Source organism: Lepidochelys kempii, chromosome 13 (assembly GCF_965140265.1).
Source record: "Lepidochelys kempii isolate rLepKem1 chromosome 13, rLepKem1.hap2, whole genome shotgun sequence".
Lineage (NCBI taxonomy): Eukaryota > Metazoa > Chordata > Testudines > Cheloniidae > Lepidochelys > Lepidochelys kempii.
In genome coordinates this window covers 29955859-29978780 of record NC_133268.1, presented here as the reverse complement: position 1 = coordinate 29978780, position 22922 = coordinate 29955859, and the positions used below count along the sequence as shown (strand labels likewise).

The following is a 22922-nucleotide window of genomic DNA, read 5'->3' as shown; positions in this document are numbered from 1 at the left end:
CTCAGCCCTCTGGATGTTCCCTGTGTTGCCAGACTACCCACCACATGGCACTGAAAAATCAGAGATAGAAAAACCACCCACAGGGGATTATTGAACATATAATGATTTGCTTTCAAGAATAGCAGCAGCAGTCTCATCCCCGAGCAGTTCCTGGAGTGCCCACCTCCAGCACAATTCCTCGCAGTCATTGATCCTCAGGAAATGCCCTGTGTAAACTGATGTGTCAGCAGGAGTGTTGTAAGCAAGACACAAGAAGTAATTCTTCCTCTCTACTCCATGCTGGTAAGGCCTCACCTAGAGCACTGAGGGTATGTCTTCACTTCCTGATCCAGCGGGGATCGATTTATCGCGTCTAGTCTAGACATGATAAATCGACCCCCAAGCACTCTCCCGTCAACTCCTGTACTCCAGCGCCACGAGAGGCACAGGCAGAGTCGACGGGGGAGCGGCAGCAGTCGACTTACCGCGGTGAAGACACCACGGTGAGTAGGTCTAAGTACATCGACTTCAGCTATGTTATTCATGTAGCTGAAGTTGTGTAACTTAGATCGGTCCCCCCGCCCCCAGTGTAGACCAGGGCTGAATCCAGTTCTGGGCACCACACTTTGGGAAAGATGTGGACAAATTGGAGAAGGTCCAGAGAAGAGCAATAAAAATGATTAAAGGTCTAAAAAACATGACCTCTGAGGAAAGATTGAAAAAGTTGGGTTTGTTTTGTCTGGAGAAGAGAAGACTGAGTGGGGAGATGAGAACAGTCTGTAAGTATGTAAAAGGTTGTTATAAAGAGGAGGGTGATAAATTGTTCTCCTTATCCACTGAGGACAGGACAAGAGGCAGTGGGCTTAAATTTCAGCAAGGGAGATTTAGGTTAGAAAAACTTCCTAACTGTCAGGGTAGTTAAGCACTGGAACAAATTGCCCAGGGAGGTTGTGGAATCTCTGTCACTGGAGGTTTTTAAGAACAGGCTAGACAAACCCCTGTAGGTGATGGTAAGGGACTGGACTCTTGAGGTCCTTCCAGTCCTACATTTCTATGATTCTGTGCGTGGTGGGATCCCTGTTCAGAAGGAACGGCTAGATCGTCGGACTCAACAGGTAGTGATCAATGACTCCATGTCTAGTTGGCAGCCGGTATCAAGCAGAGTGCCCCAAGGGTCGGTCCAGGGGCCGGTTTTGTTCAATAACTTCATTAATGATTTGGAGGATGGCGTGGACTGCACCCTCGGCAAGTTTGCAGATGACACTAAACTGGGAGGACTGGTAGATATGCTGGAGGGTAGGGATAGGATACAGAGGGACCTAGACAAATTAGAGGATTGGGCCAAAAGAAATCTGATGAGGTTCAACAAAGGCAAGTGCAGAGTCCTGATCAACATGCGGAAATAGTTTTATTTTGTGTAATGACCCATCCAGTGCCAGTCTTTATTCAAGCCTAAATTAATTGTATCCAGTTTGCAAATTAATTCCAATTCAGCCATCTCTCCTTGGAGTCTATTTTTGAAGTTTTTTTGTTGAAGAATTGCCACTTTTAGATCTAAAGAAAAGGAGTACTTGTGGCACCTTAGAGACTAACCAATTTATTTGAGCATGAGCTTTCGTGAGCTACAGCTCACTTCATCGGATGCATACCGTGGAAACTGCAGAAGACATTATATACACACAGAGATCATGAAACAATACCTCCTCCCGCCCCACTGTCCTGCTGGTAATAGCTTATCTAAAGTGATCATCAAGTTGGGCCAGAGGAGGTATTGTTTCATGATCTCTGTGTGTATATAATGTCTTCTGCAGTTTCCACGGCATGCATCCGATGAAGTGAGCTGTAGCTCACGAAAGCTCATGCTCAAATAAATTGGTTAGTCTCTAAGGTGCCACAAGTACTCCTTTTCTTTTTGCGAATACAGACTAACACGGCTGTTACTCTGAAACCTGTCGCTTTTAGGTCTGTAATCGAGTGACCAAAGAGATTGAAGTGTTCTCCGACTGGTTTTTGAATGTTATAATTCTTGACATCTGATTTGTGTCCATTGATTTTTTTACGTAGAGACTGTCCAGTTTGGCCAATGTACATGGCAGAGGGGCATTGCTGGCACATGATGGCATATATCACATTGGTAGATGTGCAGGTGAACGAGCCTCTGATAGTGTGGCTGATGTGATTAGGCCCTATGATGGTGTCCCCTGAATAGATATGTGGACACAGTTGGCAACGGGCTTTGTTGCAAGGATAGGTTCCTGGGTTAGTGGTTCTGTTGTGTGGTGTGTGGTTGCTGGTGAGTATTTGCTTCAGGTTGGGGGGCTGTCTGTAAGCAAGGACAGATCACTCTCACAGATCTTGGGAGACTGGCGAGTCCTTGCTTACAGACAGCCCCCCAACCTGAAGCAAATACTCACCAGCAACCACACAACAGAACCACTAACCTATCCTTGCAACAAAGCCCGTTGCCAACTGTGTCCACATATCTATTCAGGGGACACCATCATAGGGCCTAATCACATCAGCCACACTATCAGAGGCTCGTTCACCTGCGCATCTACCAATGTGATATATGCCATCATGTGCCAGCAATGCCCCTCTGCCATGTACATTGGCCAAACTGGACAGTCTCTACGTAAAAAAATCAATGGATACAAATCAGACGTCAAGAATTATAACATTCAAAAACCAGTTGGAGAACACTTCAATCTCTTTGGTCACTCGATTACAGACCTAAAAGTGGCAATTCTTCAACAAAAAAAACTTCAAAAACAGACTCCAAGGAGAGACTGCTGAGTTGGAATTAATTTGCAAACTGGATACAATTAATTTAGGCTTGAATAAAGACTGGCAGTGGATGGATCATTACACAAAGTAAAACTATTTCCCCATGTTTATTCCCCTCCCCCCCCGCTGTTCCTCAGGCGTTCTTGTTAACTGCTGGAAATGGCCCACCTTGATTATCACTACAAAAGGTTCCTCTCTCCCCTTCCCCCCCACTCCCCCCATAGCTCACCTTACCTGATCACTCTTGTTACAGTGTGTATGGTAACACCCATTGTTTCATGTTCTCTGTGTATATAAATCTCCCCACTGTATTTTCCACTGAATGCATCTGATGAAGTGAGCTGTAGCTCACGAAAGCTTATGCTCAAATAAATTTGTTAGTCTCTAAGGTGCCACAAGTCCTCCTTTTCTTTTTTCATAGAATCATAGAATATCAGGGTTGGAAGGGACCTCAGGAGGTCATCTAGTCCAACCCCCTGCTCAAAGCAGGACCAATCCTCTATTTTTGTCCCAGATCCCTAAATGGCCCCCTCAAGGATTGAACTCACAACCTGGGTTTAGCAGGCTAATGCTCAAACCACTGAGCTATCCCTCCCCCACCCAGAGTTGATGGGAGGGCTCTGAAATATCCGCAGGTGAATTACTACCCTTGGAGCAGTTGATGAAGGTGAGAAACTCTTCTTCATTCTGGCTGGTTAGAGAGGAAATTTAGAAACCAAACCCTGGCCAGTTTAGTTACATGTGATTCCAGGGTCAATACCCACGAATCAGGAACTTTATGTTGTCCCCTGCTCCTCTCCAAATGACTCTTGAACTATGGAGACACAAACTAGACAAACAGCCCCACCAATCCCTAACTTGCTGCTTCTCCATGGTGCAATTTGCAGCAGAGATCACACTGACTGGTAACCACTAGATGGCGGTGATAAATTTCCCAAGCTGCTGTTGCTGTCACCCCTGACAGTTCTTCTCACACCTGTGAACCTCAGCCAAACGGTAACCCCCAGTGTACAGCATAGTAGCAAGGTTTGTCTGTATATCCTTCTGTGCTCTGTCTAATGAGGTCTCTGCCTCTTTCTTCCCGCTGCAGGTCCACCTGATCCCAGCATCTACGTTGAGCCAATCACAGAGGAGCGTGCTGCAAGAACGCTGTACCGGATTGAACTTCTAAGGAAGGTCCGGGAGCAAGTGCTCAAGTACCCGCAGCTCCATGAGCGGCTCACGCTGTGCAGGCCCAGCCTGTACCTTCCTGTCTGGTGGGAGTGTGGCAAGCATGACCGGGACCTGCTGCTTGGAACAGCCAAGCATGGGCTGAACCGCACTGACTACTACATCATGAACGATCCTGAGCTGTCATTTTTGGACGCATATAGAAACTATGCTCAGCACAAAAGAGCAGGTGCCCAAGGCCCAGAGAACCTATGCTGCCTCCATCAGATGAACTCCAAACTCTACGGCTCCCCTTCATACTGCCAGATGGAAAGGACCTGTGAGTCCCTGGAGAACGAAGCTGAGAGCCAGATCAAGCTCGAAAACCTGGAGGATGCGCTCTCCCGAGCGGAGGGCAGCCCCCAGGACATGAGCTGCGACACGTTCCTGTCGACAGTGCGGGACATCATTTCCATGAACTGTGATGAGAGCTCCTTGCCGGACTCTCTGATGTGCATGATGTATGAGGAGAAGGCGTGCCCCAGTGAGCACAGCTCTCTCACCCATGACAGCCCCAGCTGCACACATGTCAGCAACAGTGCTGCCAAATTTGCTGAGGGCAAACTAGATGGGGATGAGGACCCTTCCAGCTGTGAGGCTGAGGCCATCAGAGAGACCTCCTTCCTGGAGAGCTTGCAGATGGGCTGTGACCAAATGGATAGTCCCAATGAAGGTGGGGAGCCTTGGCCCTCAGCCCCAGCCAGCCAGCCCTCCAGGAGTGTCTCCACCGAGATCAGTGATGCTTTGCAGCGGGCCAATCCAGGGCCTGGGTCACCTGTGCTCGCCAGTACGGAGGGGGTGATCAGCCTAGGCCTGTATGGGCCCAGTCTCCATAACTTGGAGATAAAGATCCCACCGGAGCAGAGGTTCATGGGCCTGTTACACAAGAAAGGCTTGGAGGATAAATCGGTGCCAAGTCAGAGCCACAGCGAGGAGGAGGAGGAGGAGAATTCTGAGATGGCAGCAGATGCTGTAGAAGGATTGAGGGGCACCCCAGAGGCCAGGACTGAAGGGAATCCCAAAGCTAACACACTAGCGGGGGAGGAATCTGGTTCCAGCCTTCCTGCTCCCAAGAACACTTGCCCAGGAGTGAATGGTGAGGCAGAGCTTTCAGGACAGGTGGCATTGCAGCGTAACAGCGGGGCAGGGGATGGGGAGGCCAACCACAAGAGCGCTGCAGAGCATTTGCCAGACTGGCCGAACAGCCTCCCCCCAGCACCTAGCCCAGCTGCAGCTGCTCAGCCGGAGCTCCCAAAGGCTGGGTCCGTCAGCATGGGAGGGGAGCACTGGGAAGCTGGCTCTGCTGCGCAGATGGGGAGCAGCACGGCCTGGCACCTGGAAGAGCACAAGCCAAAGCAGGAAGACGATGAATGTGAGAACAAAGATGAGGAAGAGAAAGAGGGCACTGGCCAGAGCCGAGGTACAGCACTGTCTGGCTGACAGGCATGCCCATGCACCCTGGGCAGCAAGCCTGTGTGTGTGCCAGCCTGCAGCATCAAGTGGCAGCTGCACCTGCCTTGTGGTTGGGGGCATGTGGCTTTCTGAGAAATAATATTCTCACTGGGGTAAGAGGAGCAAACACAGACTGCACTTGGGCTTCCAGGAGGCCTTCGGTGTGTGTGTGTGTGTTTGTGTGTCATTCTGCGCCCTTACTGCCCCCATGACAAGAGGGCTCATCCTGCCCTCTCTGCTCCTGCTAGCACTGGGCACTGCCCTGTGATGGGGGGCTCACTCTGCCCTCCCTACCCCTTCCCAGGACTTGGCACTGCCCTGTGCAAGGGGGGCTCGCACTGTCCACTTAGGACTGGGTGGCTCAGACTGGGCAGGGCTGTGTCCGTTCCTGCCATCATGGCTGGCCTTGGCCTTCAGCTGGTTCATTGTTCAGTGGCTTTGGGCCAAGCCCTGCTCCCTTGAGGTCAGTAACAGAACTCCCGGGGCCAGGGCTCCCCCAGCCACTGCTGACCAGCCGCTCAGCCCACTCACAGTCAACGGGTTCACTTTTTGAAAAGAAAAATAGTCCCAAATGATGGCTGGTGAGTGGGGTGCTGACGGCACCAACCACACAGTGGGGGGCTCTAGGGTTAAGATGGCACCTTCTGTTTGTCACTTTGCCTAGATTGTCCAGAGAAGTATTTGGAAGAGGAGAGCAAGAGCTCTCCCTGTGCCCAGGCTGGAGAGATGGACGAGCTGCAGGATTCCCGTGCACCCACCATTGCCCAGCTGCTGCAGGAGAAGACCCTCTACTCCTTCTCAGAGTGGCCTAAGGTGGCTTCAGAATCAGTTCTGCACCTGTCTGAATCATTCATAAATTGGGGCCACCCCGGCCCAGCTTCTCTGCCTTGCCACCCTTCACTAGGCTTATTCCTGGGCAAAAACCCAGCCACCCACCTCTATGGCCCTGGTCCATGTTAGTGAGTAGGCAAGGGACTGAATGCACAGAAATCCCACTGCTGCAAGCAGGACTTGGGGGTACCACAGGGAGGCCGAGCAAGGGGCCCAGTGGGATGGAAGTGAAGCACAGACTTAGCGCAGGCCCTGTGCCTGGGCTGAATTTCCCATTCCATACTCGGTGTCCCATGGCACACATGTGCATGAGTGTGCACCCAGACACAAGTTCACATGTGTATCCGGGGCCTTTAGAAATCTTCAGAAAGCATTGGTCCCTGCAACATTTGTGAAAAGAGAGGGGGTTCCATATTCACTCCCACAGGCTCTCTGCATTTCCCTCGGGGCTCAAGGGCCTGTCCGTCCACATTGCCCTTTGCATGCCATGGCCTTGGGTTTGCCATGCTACTGAGCTGTCTGCTTCTGCTTGCAGGACCGAGTGATCATTAACCGCATAGATAATATCTGTCACGCCATCTTAAAGGGCAAGTGGCCCTCTTCTAGCCAGCAGTTTGAAACACAAACCCTGATGCCCACATCAGGGTTAGCCAGCAACGCAGGCACTAGGAACAGCTTTGCCGAGCCAGAAGCCCCGGACCCCAGCTTCAACAACGGAGTGTTAGTTGCACAAGTACAAAAGGTGAGGGTGTCAGGGCACGTGGCCAGACCACCTACCCCTTAGGAATTCCACCTCCCTGGTGTTCAGGGCTTCCCAGCCTGGCGAACTCCGCAGCTTGCCCTCCTCTAGCTCTCATTGTTCTGCAATTTGCAGTGTATTGTATAGTCCCAGGGGCAGCTTGGAGACCCTTCCCCCCCCCACACCTGGCATTCACCCAGGTACCAGGCGGGCGGATAGTTAGGTCACTGTGGGGTGACGAGTCACAGCAACCCCTGGGGCAACATGTATAATCTCATCCCAGGGGTGCCCCTTTATTTACTGCCATTATGAGAACAGCAGCTGGAGGTCCCAGCGAAACAACTCGATGCATTTCTGTGAGCGGCTCTGCTCACCTTCCTTTGGAGGGAGCGGTGCTTCAAAATCCCTCCTCCCGCACTCAGCTTAGCCGAGAACACGGTGCTCTGCCTACACCCCAGCAGGGGTGTAACAGAGGCACTGCCCTGGGGCCGGCACTCTGAGTAGAGTGCTCTGTCTTCCCAGCACAGAGACCCTACTTATGCACTGTCCTGCTGAGTGAGAGGTGGCTGGGCTCTGGTTCTGAGGCCAACAGCTGCTGGCAGGAGCCACTCCTACAGCTCACTGAGCTGCAGCACACCTGCTGCAGTATGGGGCTCTGCAGGAAGTCCCACTTCATCCATCCCTTTAGCAAGGAAGTGGTGACTATTTTCTGGGCTGGGGGTAAAGGGTCACAGAGGGCTCCACCAGAGATTGAGGAGCTCTATCCAGTCTTGATAGCCACCTGTATACACTCCCCTCCCTCAGCTCCTAGCCCCATGAAACCTCTCTCTTCCCCAGTGTTTTAGCCCTTGCGGCCCCTTCTCACTCTATAATTCTATGATTCTAGTGAGCGCTGGATTTAAAAAGTGCTTCTGAGTGTTGTAAGGCCTGTGCGATGTAGGCCATAGCTGTGACCATTTCTCTGGCTTTGCTGCACACAGGAAAGCTTCCTGGCTCCTGCCTTTACGAAGGATGAACGAAAGCACAGGCAGCCCTATGAGTTTGAGCTGGAGAGAGACGCCAAACCTAGAAGCCTCGAACAGTTAGCTGCATCACACTCCCGTCCACCTGTAGTGCTGAATGGCTGGCGGGACTCGGCAGGGAACCTGGCCAGAGCATCTGATGGATCCCCAGGAAACCCCACTCCTTTCCCCCTGAACAGTAACCTGCCCAAGTTAGGGACAGTGCACTCCCTGCAGGGGTCCCTGGGCATGGACTTGTCCGGCATCCTCCAGGCAGGGCTAATCCATCCTGTCACAGGGCAGATTGTCAATGGAAGCCTCCGGAGAGATGATGCTGCCATGAGGAGACGACGGGGCAGGAGAAAAAATGTGGAAGGGATGGACCTTATCTTCTTGAAGGAGAGGAGCCTTCAAACTGGGCTGCAGGTGGGTAAATAATTCCCCCTCCCAAAGCAGGCAGGATTCAGCACCTGAATGCTCACGTGGATCCAGCTGTTCACTCAATAACTGCTTAGCTCTGCTGTCCATCGCAGGGCAGGGCAGGGCAGGGCAGGGCTGGACAACTGCCCCCTCATTGACAGCAAACCTGTAGCAGGAGAAACAGACTCAACCCCAGAGAGGCAGGCCCTGCCTCTTGGTGAGGGGGGAGGTGTGGGCTTGCAGAGCTTCCTGCAGCCCCCGTTCAGGGCACACATCCCTGAGTGCTTGAGTACTGCTAAGCATTAAAACCTGATCTCCCATGTGGGGGCTACTGTATTTATGTAGATGGAATGAAGGGGCTCAGAAAGTCAAAGGTGTTAACGTGCATTCAGTCACTGTCCAAGACGAGACAGCAGTAAACAAGGTTCAGGGTTTGGTATACAGAGACCTCAGCCTGCATAGTCCCATGGGAAACATGCCATTAAATGTCCTTTTAACCTTCCAGTGAAGATACAGAAAAGAAGGGAAACCAGTTGAAGCATTTGAAATGCAGAATGTCATGTCAGGCTTTCACTGTACCAGCTCCCTTTCCCTTGAGCTGGAGAGCCTTTAGAAGACAAACCCCTTGTTCAGCAGTCTCTTACATGGCATGAAAGATGCTAAGAACTCCTGTGGGAGAAAGAGAAGTGAGTGGAGATGGGGGGAAGCTGTCATCGGTGCTGCTGCTAAAGTCCAATCCCATTTCCTAGAGACCAGACAAGACAAAAGAGGGAGAGAAAAGAACAGCAAAGGTAGAAAATGCAGCTGCAGCTTAATTCCTCCTTACAGCCTCGCTGCTGGCTGAGACCTGGCAAACTCATACCCACATCGGGCTGCTGAGGACCTTGCATATTATATTATATTGGGGAGTATATTGGTGGCATGGGAGGGAGACCGGGGTGGGGAAGGGCGGCATCTTCAGCATTTAGCTGGAGCCAGTGGAGGTGGTGATGACAGACCTGGTCTGGACAGGACAGCTCTCAGGATCCAGGTGAAGAAAGAGATGATAGGGGTGGCAGCCATGATGGTGAACTACCTTCCTTCCCCTTCTCTCAGTGCTGTGGTAACCAGCTCCTGCCACCGTCAGTCAGCCAGGGTTCGCCTCAGTCAGCAATTGTTCCCCTTCACTTCCTCACAGCCAGTTTGTGTCTCTCAGTCCCTCCGAATGGGGCGATGGGCACAACAGCCCATCCTGGTCCCATCCTCTCGATGTTTTGTCCACCAACAGGCCTAATTTTCAATACACCAATTTTGATTCGTTGATTTCCAGGCTCACACTGCGCTCATTTACTGCATGATCTTCGCGCAGTCCTTGAGATCTATCAGGAGGCCTTTGAGTTGGACTAAGTCAGCCTGTCTCTTTTTTTCCACTCACCATTTGCTATTATAGGTTATTGTGACAATCCATGAACTCTAATTCACTTCACAGCTGGAATCCCAATGAGGGTAAATTCGTAGGCCCGGTTACCACAACAGGGCTTCACAGGGATGGAGAGCCCAGGGAAGGTACTGGGCTGAATTCCCCCACCCCAGCAAAAGGCAGGGCTCTGCCCCCTCCTCATGCCCCAGGAGATTCACCCTGGAAAGGGCAGCAGGCTCTTGGAACAAGGAAGCTTTAGGTTTCTTCTGGGACTCCAGAGGAGGCTGGCTGGATGAGGGATGAATCACACCCATTCTGGGTGGAGCCAGCCAGCTCCTGGCCACCTGGCAGAGCAGAGTTTGTGGGAGATTTGCAGCACTGCAAACCCCACTCAGGGTGGATTTCCCACAGCCTGGGTACCGCCAGCAAACCAGGGGTGCAGAGAGCCTGTTGCCTGAGGTAGTGCCATGCTCTCTCTAGATGCAGCTGGTGGGAGCTTCTTCTCCCTAGAGAGGATGTGGGGTGAGGCCTCTCCCCAAGAACCAGGATCCGGTAGCACATTGTGCCTCGTGGCAATTAGGGCATTTTCTAGGTGACGTCCAGAAGCACAGACTGGTCCCACATCTCCCAGCTCTCTCGCCCCTAGTGCAAACAGGGTGCCTGTGAGGCTGAACGTTTCTCCTGGTGGCTTTTGGTGATCCAAATGAAGGACACCAGGAACTCCTGGGCTCCGGCTTGCCAAGCCCTGCCTGGGTGTCTGCAGGGCCGGGATCTGCCTGGGTGCTCTCTGTGACATTGGGGTGAGAGAACTAGCAGTATGGTGGTGTTCCCAACATGGGCTCTCCCTTCTCCCTTCACTTCAGGATGTTCAGGAAGATCAGACCCAGCCTGCACAGAGCAGCCCGCACCCGGACGGGCTGGTCACCGCTACCTCAACTCCGCATACTGTCACAGCCGCAAGCATCCGGACAGAGAAGGCTGTTCCAAACAAGAGTCTCCTGGACTGGCTAAGACAGCAGTCGGACTACACACTCGATGTCCCTGGCTTCAGCACAGTAAGAGTGACCCTCTTGGGGGTCTCGGGCTTCAGTACGTCAGGTCTAGATGGCTGCCTCCTTCCTGACTGCCTTAGATCCAGATGCAAGGGGTGGGGCTGGTCTCCAGAGCTGCAGGTATCTCCTTTTTTGCAGGGCTAAGGCACTTCTTTACACAATAAGGGCAAAGACACTTGAATAGCTGCACATTCCTGGCAGATGGCATTGTTACCTGCTGTCTGTTTGCTGGCTCCTGCTACGAGGATTTGCTGCCCAGTGATGTGGCAGGACTAGGTCGGTGCCTCAAAAAATGGGTGGGGAATGGGCAGAGCTCTGAATCTAGGTGCCCCCAAAATTGTGCCTACAGGTCATATCTCACCTGGGTCACTGGATGACAAAGCACAGCTAAGTCAAAGGAGACTTTTTGTAACAGAGCAGAAGGCAGCAGGCATGGCCCTACTCAGCCCTGTGAGCTGCTAATGAACCTCAAGGGCATTGAAGTAGGAGGAATTTACAAGTCTCAAGCCACACAGCCCATGAGGGCAAGTCACACTGCAGTGCCCAAGGTTTGGATGTGTCACTTTCCCAGGGAACAGAGCCTAGATTAGCAGACAGCACCAACACCAGGCACAGTTGCTCCTGGACCCAACCAGCACAATCATCCGCAGGCTTAATCTTTTAGATCCCAGGCTGAGCACAGCTTAAGCTTGTCCCAGTATCCGCTCCTTATCCATCGTTCAGTAGCCAGGCCTGCTGTCCAGCTCTGATAGCTTCTCTCCGTTCCCTGCACTAGCATATAGATAATTATATGGCGAGAAAAGAGGTTATTTTACCTTCATATTTGGCACTGGTGTGACCCCTGCTGGAATACTGTGTCCAGTTCTGGTGCCCACAATTTAAGGATATTGATAAATTGAAGAGAGTTCAGAGAAGAGCCACCAGAATGATTAAAGGAGGAGAAAAACAGCCTTATAGTGATAGACTCCAAGAGCTCAATCGATTTAGCTTATCAAAAAGAAGGTTAAGGGGTGAGTTGATCACAGTCTACAAGTACCTACATGGGAACAAATATTTAATATTGGGCTCTTCTGTCTAGCAGAGAAAAGTCTAAACATGAGCCAGTGGCTGGAAGTTGAAGGTAGACACATTCAGACTGGAAATAAGGTGTAAATTTTTAACAGTGAGAACAATTTGCCAAGGATTGTGGTGGATTCTCCATCAGTGACAACTTTTAAATCAAGATGGGCTGTTTTTCTAACAGATCTGCTCTAGGAATTATTGTTTGGCAGGTCTCTGGCCTGTGTTATGGAGGTCAAACTAGATAATCATGATGGTCCCTTCTAGCCTTGGAATCTATGAATTGGGCTAGCCACAAAACCACAAACAAAAACCAAGAGGGGAGAGAACATAATTTCTTGCCTTTCAAAGTGAAATGAAGATGACATTTGAAACCCTTGTGCTCTGAGTGTCTGAGGAAAGCTCCCCTGATCACCCATCCCCACTTGTGTGTCTATTTGTTATCCAGGATCTATGGGAGGACAGACAGGAGAGGAGCATGTGTTCAGAACACGCCAGACCTGTTCCCAGAAGTTCATAAACACCCAACTCTTCTTCCAACAGGCTGTTTTTTCATATTTTGGCTCATTTAGCCTATAAAGTAGCTTACTAATCTGAATGTAGACCATGAAACATTATGGAAAGGGAATCAAGAGAGATACTGATGATGTCTATAAAAAAGCTGTGTCTACGTGCTGAGGGATTGTGCACGTGGAACTGCAGTCTGAGGTGTGTAAAGATTCCCTGGGAGCTCAGAGCACAGGCAGTGAGCGGCTCCTGAGGCGAATGGGTATGTTAGCATGACCAGCTGCTTAGAACTGAGAAGCCCAGAATTTGCAGGCAGAGCTAGTTATAGCCCAAAGAAACCTCACCAGCGACATGCACAAGGCGAGATTCTCAGGAGTCCTGAAGCAGTGGCACTCAACACACGTGAGTGTGGGGGGCCTTCTGCTACCTTGCCACTCTCCCCGTCCTGTCTTGGAGGCAGCCAGAAGCTCTAAATTGCACCCAAAGGGGCTGTTCTGCCAGTGAGTACTACTGGAGCACTGTGCATCCCAGTCATCCCTGTGCCTGCGGTGGTGTAACACTGGCTCTGTGGGATTCCCCATGTGGGGGCAATCCTCATCTGTCTGGTCAGGACAGCTTTAACGTGCTTTGTGCTCCTTTGACAGTATAGACTGGGCTTTACTGAAGGCCAGGACTGGGCCTAGGGCCTTTTCTTGGCAGAAAAACCCTGGTTTCTGACTGATTTAGGCAGCTGCATATTTTTCCTCTTCCTTCCATACATTTGCACTGGCTTACTGCAGCTGTGCAGGTTGCACTCCTGAAGAGCAGTGATCTAGAGTTCACATGGCTCAGTGGGTTTGCAGCGGGTAAAGCTGGAATATCAGCAAGCAAGAGAATGGGATGAAATTAAGCAAAGGAAAATGTAGGCTGAATAACAGGAAAACCTTCTGGACAGCAAATTCTGGAATCAACTTGCAAGGGAAGGCGTGGAGGCACCTCTCATGGCACCTCACATTTAAAACAATGCTGGCAACTAGTCTGTGAAGAGCGATCCTGGTTCCGGGGGGGGGGGGAGTTCCCTAAAAGGGGCCAAGTAGGGCATTTTCCTCTCTGAGTGTCTGAGGTGGGATTAGCGGATAGGCAGATAATAAACAAGGGTCCATGGACACTGAGGCCTGTATTAATGTCCCTGAGCCTCTATGATTAGGGGTCAGACTGGTGCCCCATTAGGCCAAAAGCCATAATGCAGAGAAAAGATTGGTCACAATCAAACTGACTCAGGAAATGGGGAAACTGCAAAACTTACAAGTCTTATCCACCTGCTAGATGTGGAAACAGAAGCACAAAGAAATTAAGGGACTTCATGACGGTCACTCAGGAAGTCGGGGCAGAGTCTGACTAGAATCCTGGAATCTTGACTCCCAGTCCTATACACTAACCATGGGTCCACACTTGCTCCCCTAGACTTGCAGTCTGAGAGTAGAAGGAGATCGGGGTTAGGGTTTGTATCTGGAGTACGTCTGGTAGGATAGGCATGATTATTAATTACTTGTATTACCGTAGTGGCGAGGTGTCCTAATTTTTGGACCAGGACGCCACTGCACAAGGTCTGTGCAAGCGCAGAACCAAAAGAAGGTCCAGTGGCCCAAAGAGCTTCCAATCTAAGGTTAAGACAGACAAGAGACACTAGCTGGTCACAGACAGATGGCCAGGCATGTGAGATGCTGACACACAGTGGCACATACTGCTGTGCTCTTCCTTTCCGAATTACGGCTGGGACTTTTTAAGAAGATCCAGCATAGTCTCTCTGCAGTGAATTTAGTGACAGGCAGCATTCCTGGGTGTGCAGAGACATCAGCCAGAGATGGAGTTGTTAGTCTAGGCTGAGGCATAGCAAAAGCATCTTCAGACCCATCAAAATAGGTTTGCACTCATCCAAAAAGCAGAGCTGTGCAGTGCGGCCTGCACAGATGCTCCTCCCTCACACCATCAGCTTGGCTTGGCCATTCTCCCTCCAACTTTCTAGCCATCCATTCTGATTAATGCTCTCTTATTTGCATTCTAGAGTTTTTCAGACAAGCCCAAGCAGAGGAGGCAGCGCTGCAAGGACCCCAGCAAACTGGACATAAACTCACTCACAGGAGAGGAGCGGGTGCCTGTGGTCCATAAGGGTACAGGACGGAGGGTAAGCAAACACATTTGTTGTGCTTGGTCCTTGGTCTGCATAGAAATAGTTAGCAGAGACCCAGCTATCCCACCTGGATTTTAAATCCTGAGAAGTAGGTAGGATGGTGACCAAGTCTGTAATACACATATGGATCTATACCACTGTCAGAGCCACAAGTGTGCCTGGGGGATACCAACTTACTGACAATAATTAACTGACTCAGCAGAGTAGATATAGACTGTTCTTTGAGTGCTTCCTCATGTCCATGCCAGTATAGGTGTGTGTCTATCGCGTGCGCTGTCGCTGGAAGACTTCCTCCCCCCCTCCAGTGATATCTGTCAGGTCGACTCTGGTGCCCCCTGGAGTGGTGCCTTCATGGCATGGCATTTAGGCACCTGCCAACCTGCCTCTTCCTCAGTTCCTTCTGTCCATGGTGGTTGCTGGAATGCTCTTAACTCTTGCTCAGCAAGTGATCCCCATAGTGATCTTCTTTCTTTAACTAAATTGTAAATAAGTGTAAATAGTTAGTTAGAATAAGTATAGTAAGTAATTAATAGTTAGTTTACTTGTAAGCATTCACCCTGCGGGGCTATCCTTTCCGGACCACAGGGCATGCCTACATCCAAGGGCTTCAAACAGTGTGGAGCGTGCTGCAAACACATTCCAATAAGTGACCCCCATGACAGCTGTTTGAAATACCTGGGAGGGTCACATCCAAGGAAAGTGTCAGATTTGTAGGAATTTCAAACCAAGAACAAAAAAGAAACAATCAGTTGAAATTTCTTCTCATGGAGGGGGCACTTCACCTGCTTCAGAGCTGCGGCCTGACCTGGCACCAAGTACTTCCTTGACCAGGAGTGTACTGGCATCCATTAGGGAAACCCAGCATGGACCAGGCTCCCTGGTGCTGACCTCCTCCCGGCATACTTCTTTGGCACCCAAGAGGTCAACAGCGTGACACTATTCTCCATCATCAGTGCCGAAGAAGAGGACAGAAAAGTCAGAATGGGGGCGTTCCCCTGTGAGAAAGACCTTAGAGTGAGATCTGTGGTGGGCCACTTTCAATCAGTTGCAATCCAACCGTCTCTGTTGACTCCGGCCCCAGGGGAGGAACCCATTGAGTCCAGTACCGATGGACTCCTCACATAGGGTTAGCGAAGAAGGGGAGACAACCCTGGCAGCACCATCAATGCCAGAGGCATATGAGGCAGTGTGGAACCTTCTAACTCTCCCAGCACCACCATCCCCCCCAAGCTGAGGTCCACAAGGGACAATGCAAGCACCGCAAGGCCCAGTTCCAAGAGAGCAAGCACCAGTCCAGTGCCTCACCATCATTGCAGGCTTGCCCAGCCCTCTGTGCCGCTCACCATCAAGAGACTCGACACCACAGACACGCTCACCACAGTGACACTGCACCTTGCCCCAACGCCGGTCTTGTTCCTGGCACCAGTCACAGTCTAGGCACTGGTCACAGTCTTGGTGCCGCTCCAAGTCATGGCACCACTCTCCGTTGCAGCACCGTTCTCTACCACGATGCTGCTCTCCATCATGGTACGGTTATTCAGTGCCAAGGAGCAAGGCACCGCCCTGTTTGCCTAGGGAACGGGTCCTCAGGCTCCGAATCACAGGAGTCGTCGTACACCTGACAAGGGAGCAGACTCTGGGCGGAACATAGATGCCCAGCTGACATGGTCCAAGGCCTCGCTCCTCAAGCATGGGCCCCTGGTCAATGGCAGATGCCACCTCAGTGGCCAGTGTTGACCCCTTGGCTGCACATGCTCCAGGGCTCCCACAGGAGACACTCACTTTCAGCACCCTCTGAGATGAGCTCCCTCCATCCCTGTCGGAAAGGGGTTCCATTCCCGGGTCAGAAGTCCAGGACTCTCAGATCACACCTGTGGGAGACCCATCAGCACCGGATGACGTACAAGGCCCGGTGGCAGTCCAGGCCTCTTTGTCATCCTCTCCTGACAAGGCAGTGGCTGACATGGCCATAGCCCCAATGCAGGATGACTACAAAGCCCACAGGAGCTCCTGCGTCGGATGGCTCAGAACCTCAACCTCCAAGTGGAGGAGATTGCGGAATCAGCCCCGGCCTTGGCAGACGTCCAGACTCCCTTGGGTCTGGCAAGAGTAGCCTTGCCCCTGAAGGAAGCCATCCTACAGCCTATAAGGGCATTGTGGCAGACCCTGGCCTCTCTCCAGCCCATGGCTAAACGGGTGGAGAGGAAGTATTTCGTCCCCCATAAGGGCTATGAATATTTGCACACCCACTCCTCACCCGGCTCCCTGGTTGTTGTTGCGGCCAACGAGAGGGAAAGGCACAGCAGGGACTATTGCCCAAAGCAAAAGAGGCCAGGAAACTGCACCTCTTACGGATAAATGTGTACTCCATGGGAGGTCTCCAGTTAACGATTGCATATCACCAGGCCCTATTTAATCAGTATGACTTTAATTCTTGGTCAGCCATGCAAAAATTTCAAGAGCTCCTGCCATCGGATTCTAGGTCAGAGTTTGCGGCCCTGGTGGAAGAAGGCAAGGCCATAGCCAAGGCATCCCTCCAGGCATCCCTAGATGCCGCAGACGCAGCAACCCGAGCGATGGTGACGAGGGTAGCGCTGAGGCGAAGCTCCTGGCTTCAGTCGTCTTGCCTACTGTATGAGGGTAGGGATGGTGTCCCTAGCCGCTGTTTGACGGAAGCTGGGAATAAGCAACAGGGGATGGATCACTTGGTGATTACCTGTTCTGTTCATTCTGTCTAGGGCACCTGGCATTGGCCACTGTCAGAAGACAGGATACTGGGCTAGATGGACCTTTGATCTAACTCAGTATGGCTGTTTTTATGTTCTTACGACCTCCTGTTTGAGGGACATTCCCTCTTCTCAGAACAAATGGACGCCCAGCTTCATAGCCTAAAAGACTCGAGGGCAACCCTGAAGTCATTGGGCCTCCACACTCCGGCCCCATTCCAGAAGCATTGTAAGCCTCACCCCAGGGGCCATTTTTACCTGCCACATCACCAGCAGAGGCAAGACTTTGGGTGAAAGAGGAATAAGGAGCTCAGGAAAAGAGAGGCCCTTCACTCCTCATCAGCCTCAACATCTGCGCCCGCAAAACAACTGTTGGGGAATAAACAAAACTTTTGAGGGTGCACCCGAGGACAGTGCACCAGTTCAGAACCTGAATCTTATCCTTATGTTCGTGGACCATTTGTCCCATTTTTACTGGGCACGGGCCAACATCACATCCAACTGATGGGTGCTCTGCACGGTAGAAGTGGGATATACCATGCAATTTATTTCTTTCCCTCCTTCCCACCTCTCCTCCCCGTCCCTCTTTAGGGACCCTTCTCACGAAAATCTTCTAGCCAAGGATGTGCAGTCACTCTTAAGGGTGGGGGCAGTGGAGGAAGTTCCCGTGGAGCTAAGAGGCAAGGGGTTTTACTCCCACTACTTCCTGATCCCAAAGTCCAACGGAGTTCTCAGGCCTGTCCTAGACCTCAGGAATCTCAACAAGTTCTTGAAGAAGCTGAAGTTCCACATGCTCTCTCTGGCCTTGATTATTCCTTCCCTAGATCCAGGGGACCGGTATGCCACCCTCAACTTGAGACACGCATACTTTCATATCGCTATCTTCCGAGACCACAGAAAATCTCTTTGATTTGTGGTAAATCAGAACCACTGTCAGTTCACATTGCTGCCTTTTGGCCTGTCGGCAACACCGAGAATATTTACGAAATGCCTGGCGGTGGTGGTGGCCTCCCTCGGGAGACGAGGGGTGCAGGTCTACCCATACCTAGACGACTGGCTGGTCAGGGGCCAGTCCAGGGTACTTGTGGAACAACACGTGGGCCTCGTACTGTTCACTTTCAGGAACCTGGGATTCCTGGTCAACGAACACAAGTCTAACTTCATGCCCGTCCAGAGGACAGAATTTATAGGAGCAATTCTCGATGCGAATCAGCTGAGGGCCTTCCTGCTGGAGAACCATTTCAGGGCCATCGTAGCTCTTATACCAAGCCTGAAAGCATGCCCCACCACCATGGCAAGGAGCTGTTGGAAGCTCCTGGGGCACATGGCCTCTTGCACTGTGCAGCATACACATCTCAGACTGCGCCCTCTCCAACTGTGGCTGGTATCAGTGTACATATCAGGTTGTCACCCACTAGACAGAGTGGTCTCACTTCCGCCGGCAACACTCAAAGCCCTTCAGTAGTGGCTGGAACGAGACACAGTGTGTGCCGGCGTTCCCTTCACAAGGCCCACACCTTCAGTGGAGCTAGTCACAAATGCCTCGGACATGGGGCCTCCTCCCACACCCCTCATCCACAAAGTTCTGCTCAAGGTCAGAAAGGACAAGGCTCACATGATTCTCATAGTGCCGACATGGCCGCAGCAACACTGGTTCTCAACATTGCTGGACCTCTCAATAAACATGCCAGTCAGCCTTCCAGTGTGGCCAGATCGGATCTCCCAGGAGCACAGCTGCATGCTCCACCCGAATCTAGAGTCCCTGCACCTGACGGCTTGGAACCTTTGAGGCTGAGTGAGATGGAACAGTACTGCTGGATGTCAGTACAAGTCATCCTTATAGGTAGTAGAAAGCAGTCAACCAGAATGGCCTACCTAGCAAAGTGGAAAAGGTTCTCACTGTGGTCACTTCAGAAAGGGGTCTCCCCCTTGGATACGACGCTGCCCTTTATCCTAGATTACTTGCTTTACCTGAAGAAGGAAGATCTTGCAGCATCTTCCACAAAAGTCCACTTAGCTGCAATCTCAGCATTCTACCCATCGGTGAATGGCAGATCGGTTTTCTCCAACCCGATTTGTGCTCAGTTCCTGAAGGGTTTAGATCGCCTGTATCCACAGGTGCACCAGCTTCTGGTCCCCTGGGATCTCAACCTGGTGCTATCTCAGTTGACAGGGCCCCTGTTCGAACCATTGGCAACGTGTCCCTTGATTTACTTATCCTGGAAGACTGCCTTCCTGGTGTCCATCACCTCAGCCAGGAGGGTTTCGGAGATCTGAGCACTCACCTCCTAACCACCGTACACTGTCTTCTTCAGGGACAAAGTTAGGCTTCGCCCACACCCATCCTTCCTTCAAGGTGATCTCCCATTCCCACAGTAGTCAGGACATCTTTCTCCCAGTCTTCTGTCCCAAGCCCCATAAAAAGAGACAGAAGCAGAAGCTGCACTCTGGATGTTAGACGTGCCCCGGATTTTTACATAGAAAGAATCAAACCCTTTCGGAAGGACACCTAACTTTTCATTGCTATCGCAGAAAGGATGAAGGGGAACCCAGTCTTGGCGCAGAGAATCCCTTACTGGATAACATCCTGCATCCTCAAGTGCTATGACTGGCGAAGGTGGCTCCCTGTAACAGAGCCTCCTTGGTCCTGTTTCTGTCTCGGTCAACAAACTACGCAGAGATCCTCGTGCTGGTCCAACACCTTGTGCAGTTTATTTATAAAGGAGGCTCACCACCTTCACAACATACATAGTACCTTTAACAAGCAAGGGAGGTACTCTCTCTGTCCCTCTTACTGCCTGCTTCCCCCCCCCTTTTTACTTCCTTCCTGTGCCTATTTGTGGGCTCTGGCTAATGGCTTAATTAGCCTTTCTGCCCTGCCCCACCCACAAATTAGGCACTGCTCTGTTTAGTCAGCTCCAATCTGCTATGCCTAATTAGAGCTGCTGTGAACAGAGTGCTGACTCAGGCTTTCATACCTAGCACTCGTAACACCTTCCCCCCCCCTTATATAACCGCAAGGTTCTTCTTTCCCTGTGCTCTGCCTCCCTTACAGAGGGGCCACCCTCTCTATCTCCAGGGCAATCATATGGGTTTCCCTTGTGGGATTTGTTCATCCCCCACCCACAGACCTCTCACCATGTGGGGGGTGAATACCCCCCATAGCTCTGTAGCAGCCCATTTGTCTTCACACTAGGGCCATCCTGGGGGGTTACTCCTCTCATTCTCTCTCTTTGAATTTGGCAGGGGATAGAGGTTACTCCCCTCATCCCCTGGATCACCCAGGGCACCATGTTCCCTCAAGTCTCCAAACTGTGCCTGGGTTTCTTCTCCTGGGGGTTGTATCGCAGGGAGCTCCACTGGGCCCCTGACCTCTACAAAGGAGTTTGGGCTGTCTGTCCCTCCATACCTCCTTCCTTACTTCCCTGGGGACATCTCTTGTCTCCTGATTCAGGCTTTGTTGTCTAGGGGTGTCTCCTGCTTCTTTCTGAGGGTTCCTCCTCTCTCTCCTCCCAGTTCTCCTTTTCCTTATGTGGAATTCCTCCCACCACCTCGCTTCCCAATGGGGAATGGACTCTAATCCGTGCTCAAGACAACCGGATAAGGCAGCCCCTCCATTACCGCAACTTGTTTCCACCAAAATCTTCCCCGGACCTCCAGGGGCACCTGGGCTATGGGGCAATTCCTCTTATCCCCATGGACACACTATGTGTCCATAGTTGCTCCTGGAATTATCTAGTGAGAATTCACCAACTCCCTCTGGACAAGAAAGCAAGCTGAGGCCGTATCCACAAGGCCCTTCTGGAGTTTCCTCCCCACCATCACAGAAATGGTGAACAGTTTTTTGCCCTTTTTTCTTCCCTCCTGCCCTGGCCCAGCCACAAAAGTTGGCAAAATCCATGTACAGGCAGTCCCCTTTCATCTGTCCAGATAGTCCACATTGCGAATAATGGGTCGAGTCCCAGCTGGAACTCTTCGGGTTCTTCCTGTCCATGGCACTTCCTGCTGTGGGTTCTCTGGTCTTCCTCCCCAGCTCTGGATCCTTATATGGTTGCCCATCTTTCCTGGGAAAGTCTGCCTCTGCATACTCCTCTGTCAGTTTCTCAGCAGCATCCACTGTGCTCAGTGGATGTCACCTGACCCACACTCGTATGTTCTCGGGGAGGCCCTGAAGGAACTGTTCTAATACCAGAGCTTCCATTATTTCCACCACCATTTGGGTATCTGGTCTCAACCAGCAGGTGGCCCAGTCCATCAACCTTTGGGCAAATGCCAGGGGCCATAAACCTCCTGTTAACCTTGCGGATCTGAACTTTTGGCAGTACTTCCCAGTTGACATCCCTTCCCAATCCAGGATGGCTGCCCTCACCGTCTCATATTTTTTGGCCTGCTCCTCACTCCACCATATAGGCCGCTTGGGCTTCTCCCAACAGATAAGGGGTGAACTGCATGGCCCAAGTTGCTCTAGCCCAACCTGCAGCGATAGCTACCCTCTCAAAAGTGTCCAGGAATGCAGGGCCCATTTTACATAGTTCAAGGTTCTGTGTTTGGGCACCATCTCCCATCAGGGAAATTACCACCTTCTGTAGGAGCTGCTGCTGGACACTGGCTTGTTCCCTTATGAAGTCCTGCAGGCTTTTCTGCTGCTCTGCCTGACAGGCAAGCAACGCCTGTCTCTCCATGTGATGGGATTGTTGAAAACCTTGTAGGGCCTTCTGCATCTCCTCTTGTAGTTTTACTAGCCATTGCAGGGTCTCCTCCATTGTGCGGGCCACCAAACCCTTGTGCTGGCTCAGATCCCAGACAAGGCCCCACATGTAACACAGCCTCCTTGGTCCTGTTTCTGTCTTGGTCGACAAACTATGCAGAGACCCTCGTGCTGGTCCGACACCTTGTGCAGTTTATTTATAAAGGAGGTCCACCACCATCACAACATACATAGCGCCTTTAACAAGCAGGGGAGAGCAATCTCTCTATCCCTTTTACTGCCTGCTTCCCACCTTTTTATTTCCTTCCTGTGCCTATTTGTGGGCTCTGGCTAATGGCTTAATTAGCTTTTCTGCCCTGCCCCACCCTGCCCACAAATTAGGCAGAGCTCTGCTTAGTCAGCTCCAATCTGCTTTGCCTGATAGGAGCTGCTGTGAACAGAGTGCTGACTCAGGCTTTGATACCTAGCACTCTGTCACACTCCCCCACACTTAGTGCACTGTATGAGATCGCAGGCCTCATCAGCAGCATTCTTGGCTCATGTCCCAGTCGTAGATATCTACAAGGTGGCAACCTGGTCTTCCATCCACTACACACTACACCATTACTCAATAGGCAAGAGGTGATGCAGCCTTCAGTACAGCAGTCCTCGAGTCCATGTCTTGCAGAAACTCCAATCCCACCACCTGACTGATTGCTTGGGAATTACTTATATTGTAACGGACATGAGCAAGCACTCGAAGAAAAGACAGTTACTAACCTTTCCATAACTGTTCTTCGAGATGTGTTGCTCATGTCTATTCCACAGCCCACCCTCCTGCCCTTCTCTCAGTTACTGACAAGAAGGAACTGAGGAGGAGGCAGGTTGGTAGATGGCTATATACCAT

The 22922-nt window shown here is 51.4% G+C and overlaps 1 protein-coding gene across 4 annotated transcripts in view; it reads left to right on the top strand.

Moving 5' to 3' along the window:
* CHD6 (chromodomain helicase DNA binding protein 6) overlaps nucleotides 1–22922 on the top strand; it is a 183052-nt gene that overhangs the window by 153078 nt on the left and 7052 nt on the right. For all 4 annotated transcript variants that reach the window (XM_073309956.1, XM_073309953.1, XM_073309955.1 and 1 more), the window contains 6 exons: nucleotides 3854–5392; nucleotides 6089–6237; nucleotides 6791–6997; nucleotides 7975–8421; nucleotides 10678–10869; nucleotides 14477–14596. In XM_073309956.1, coding sequence (XP_073166057.1) covers nucleotides 3854–5392; nucleotides 6089–6237; nucleotides 6791–6997; nucleotides 7975–8421; nucleotides 10678–10869; nucleotides 14477–14596 — 2654 coding nt within the window. The remainder of the gene's footprint in view (nucleotides 1–3853; nucleotides 5393–6088; nucleotides 6238–6790; nucleotides 6998–7974; nucleotides 8422–10677; nucleotides 10870–14476; nucleotides 14597–22922) is intronic.